The sequence below is a fragment of the Hibiscus syriacus genome, unplaced genomic scaffold (genome assembly GCF_006381635.1).
Source record: "Hibiscus syriacus cultivar Baekdansim isolate YM2019G1 unplaced genomic scaffold, ASM638163v2 tig00001120_pilon, whole genome shotgun sequence".
Taxonomy (NCBI): domain Eukaryota; kingdom Viridiplantae; phylum Streptophyta; class Magnoliopsida; order Malvales; family Malvaceae; genus Hibiscus; species Hibiscus syriacus.
Genome location: NW_024061845.1, coordinates 418,418 through 422,604, shown reverse-complemented (window position 1 = coordinate 422,604; position 4,187 = coordinate 418,418). Strand labels below are relative to the sequence as shown.

Genomic DNA, 4,187 nt, shown 5'->3' with positions numbered 1-4,187 from the left:
AATTGAACCATACCTCTATTGCATACATATTCATATCCAGCACTCACATCAGACTCTCGATAACATACATTCATTCGAAATATCTGCAGTTGCGTATTGCTAGGAGCATTTTAGACTGGACATGCATCATTTATCTGTGTAGGTCACTTAAACTAGCAGACTGTTGTCATTGGTATGCTATTATTAACGCAGATACAATATAACCATTATACCGATTAACGGTTAATACTTACACATTGATCTACACACCCTTGACATGTTTACAATTATGTTGCATAGCTGGAGTTCATATTTTAGCACTGGTAAAAAAAATCAACGATATTTGACATTTCCCTCCATCAGAGAGTAGTGATTAACATATTGCAACTATTCTAATAGGAAATACAGTTGTCCAAGCTATTTCATTACTTAAAAAAAAAAGGGTGCATCAATTTTCTCAATCTCATATCTGTAAGCTATTTCATTACTTATAAAAAGGGGGCATTAAGATTTTGAGTATCTCGTTCTCTTGAATAATTTCGGATTAGATTTATGTTGGTCTACTATGATCATTTCACTTGATTCCCCAGGCTCCTCGGGGTGTACATTGGTGTGCAAAAGCTTCCCCAAGAGTAAAGATTGTGACTTCTGAGATTGATATTGGTTTAAATCAAGATTTCCCCGGTATGGGTGAGTTCGGGGACCCATATTTTGGAACCGATGATGATGACCGGTCATACTTGAGTTATGAGTATGTGCCTGAGACGATGATAATTAATTTTTTTTAGATATTTTATCATGTGAGTAAAACGTCATATCCTTAAATCTAAGTTTAAATACGTCGAACATAGATATTAGATACAAATATTTAAAAAAATAAGAGTCAGAGTACCATTTACACATTGATGCCATTTATACACAGAACAACTTTGCATTTCTTTTTCATGGTATACCTTTATGCATAATAATATAGCATCCTCTCCTATATATTTTGTAGCATGATCCACAAAATTTCATTTCAATATAATGAAATTCCATTTTACGTTTTGAGGTTACCAGCAATTGAACACCGATAAATTAATCTAATAAAACGAGGCCAAGTAATTTGATTTTTATCTCTAAGTTGAAGCTAGATGCCTGAAATTTGGGAAAAAATATTTGCATTGGCCAACAGATGTTCCACGGTCAATTTAAAAGGCAACTACAGTGCAGCGATATGATATTTGTTGCTTATAATGTGAAGAGTTTGGACCAATTGTTAAGGATGTGGCTGATTGAGGATTCCCCCAACAAAACAACAGTTTCAAGGATAAGCAATTTGCGATACATTGTAAGGAGGGATAATGCATGGATTTAAGCTGCCACTTGGCCACCAATCTGATCACTCGTTACTTTATCCGACTATGATAATTTTCCAATGGTTCCTCTTTTGACACGTGTAACGCTCTTGTTGCACGTCATGGAATCTTTTATATGTAGCATATTCCTTACGATCTCATCTATATAAGAGTGGTGCTCCTTTGGATTTGCTTTTGTATTTTCCTCGTATCTTCCTCTCCACCCTTAACCATGTCGGCTTTTGTTGGCAAGTATGCAGGTAAACTCTCTCATTCCACCGTAGTATATTTATATTATTGTATATATTCATGCTGAAGATGTCACCATCACCTTTCAATGCATGGCATGCACTGTAACTACGTAGGATTACCTTTCTGCTTTGTAAAATGCATGTTCATCTGTTCATTATTGATACCAAATTTAATGCATGAATTCGTTAATCCTAGCTTGGACTAATATGCATGGATCTTCTTCTTCTTCTTCTTTTTGTCTCCAGAGGAGTTGATAAAGAACGCCAAGTACATCGCCACCCCAGGCAAGGGTATTTTGGCGGCCGACGAGAGTACCGGCACCATTGGAAAGCGTCTCTCGAGTATTAGTGTCGAGAACATCGAGTCCAACCGCCAAGCCCTGCGCGAGCTCCTTTTCACCTCTCCGAACGCCTTGTCGTACCTCTCCGGCGTCATCCTTTTCGAGGAAACGCTTTACCAAAAAACATCTGATGGGAAACCCTTCGTTGAGGTCCTTGAAGATAACAACGTCATTCCGGGTATCAAGGTAGATAAGGGCACCGTCGAGATAGCCGGCACCAATGGCGAGACCACGACTCAAGGGTTCGACTCCTTAGGCGCGCGGTGCCAGCAATACTATAAAGCTGGTGCGCGTTTCGCCAAGTGGCGCGCGGTGCTCAAGATCGGTCCCAACGAGCCTTCTGAGTTGTCGATACAACAGAACGCGCAGGGGTTGGCTCGTTACGCCATCATTTGTCAGGAAAATGGACTGGTCCCCATTGTTGAGCCTGAGGTGCTAACCGATGGCCCTCATGATATTCAGAAATGCGCCGCCGTCACTGAAACCGTGCTTGCGGCGGTTTACAAAGCGCTGAATGAGCACCATGTTTTACTTGAGGGCACCCTTTTGAAACCTAATATGGTCACTCCAGGTTCTGACAGCCCAAAGGTAAACCATATATTATCACAGACGATCAGTGATTTTCTTATATTTTCATGATGGCTGAAAAACACTTGTATTAATCTGCACAGGTTGCAGCGGAGGTGATTGCGCAATACACGGTGACCGCACTTCGCCGAACCGTCCCGCCGGCAGTGCCGGGGATCGTGTTTTTATCAGGCGGACAAAGCGAGGAAGAAGCAACGGTTAACCTGGACGCGATGAACAAACTCGACGTGTTGAAGCCATGGACGTTGTCGTTCTCGTTCGGACGAGCCCTGCAACAGAGCACGCTCAAGACATGGGCAGGGAAGAAGGAGAACGTTGCGAAAGCGCAGGAAGCATTTTTGTCAAGGTGCAAAGCGAATTCGGAGGCCACGCTCGGAAAGTACGGCGGAGGAAGTGCCGGCGGATTGGCTTCGGAGAGTTTGTATGTTAAGGGTTACAAGTATTAAATTATTTCTATGTGTTTGTTTTGTGTTGGTATGAGAATAATCCTCTAATTTATCTGTTGTGCTTATTAATTTGATTGCTGGATATTACAATGGCCTTGATGATCTGTATTTTCTGGTTTTGAGATTACACTGATCGGGGTCTAATGCAAAATCCCAATTTCTGTATGTTATATATATATAATATAATGAGAGATAGGATAGGTTATAAAATGTATAACTTTTTTAGTTCTACACATGTTTAGAACCGTTAGATGACTGAAAATAGATTTAATAAAATTAATCGTAGTAAATAAGAAGATATTCATTGGAAGAAACAAAACAAAGAGTAAATCTCAGCCATTTATTTTCACTCATCCAACGATCCTATATTTGTATAAAATTAATGAGTTTTACGTTATATGTGGATTCTAACCATATATATATATATATATATAACCAACAGTTTTAGCTATTAATTTCTTGTGATAAAAAATTATAATTAGAATTAGTTTAGTATATTATCTTTTAAAAAGTATTATAAAAAACTATTTAAAAAATAAAAAGTGTGATAACAATGTATTTTTCCAAGAGTTTGATTTTAGATTCAAGTGTTTAAGATTAATACTAAAATAATATTTGATGAAATAAATAATTATTTTAAATTACTGTAAGTTAAAAATTATACTAAAAAAATTATAACGATATGTGATGACCTCTATTATGTTTTCTAAAAAAAATATTAATACTTAGAGAATAATATTTCACCTATTTTTTATGATACGTGACAACCTTTGATTATGTTGCATAATTTTTTTACAGGAACATATTATTGGATAAGAGATTGTCATTTTATTTGGACCTATCATTTGGATTGAAGTCGGGTTGGATTAGATATTTTGTAGAGTGTGAGTAAGTTTGGTTCAGGTTTAAAGTAGAAAAACTCTGATATGACATGATAATATAATTATCTTTTATATTTTAAAAAAATTACAATAATATATATTTTATTTTATTTTTCAACTATGTCTTTATTTTATCTAATAAAAATGAATTATATATATTTAGATCAGGTCAAATGCGTTTTTAAACTAAAAAATGGGACTGAATTTTGAGTCGAATGAAAAATTTTCTAAATTTGAATTGGATCAAGTGCAGGTGGAAGATTTCAATTTTTAGATCATATTCGGTAGAACAAACCCGTTACCATCCCACGCTAGAGTAATAGAGAAAATAAAATGATAGCACATAACAATTGTATTGGGAATA

The 4,187-nt window shown here is 36.4% G+C and overlaps 1 protein-coding gene across 1 annotated transcript; it reads left to right on the top strand.

Moving 5' to 3' along the window:
• Positions 1–1,459: 1,459 nt before the first annotated feature.
• Positions 1,460–2,957, top strand: LOC120121418 (fructose-bisphosphate aldolase, cytoplasmic isozyme 1). The gene is made up of 3 exons (XM_039140777.1): positions 1,460–1,576; positions 1,814–2,496; positions 2,580–2,957. The coding sequence occupies exons 1-3, from the start codon at positions 1,549–1,551 to the stop codon at positions 2,940–2,942; spliced, it is 1,074 nt and encodes a 357-aa protein (XP_038996708.1). The 5' UTR covers positions 1,460–1,548; the 3' UTR covers positions 2,943–2,957.
• Positions 2,958–4,187: the final 1,230 nt, after the last annotated feature.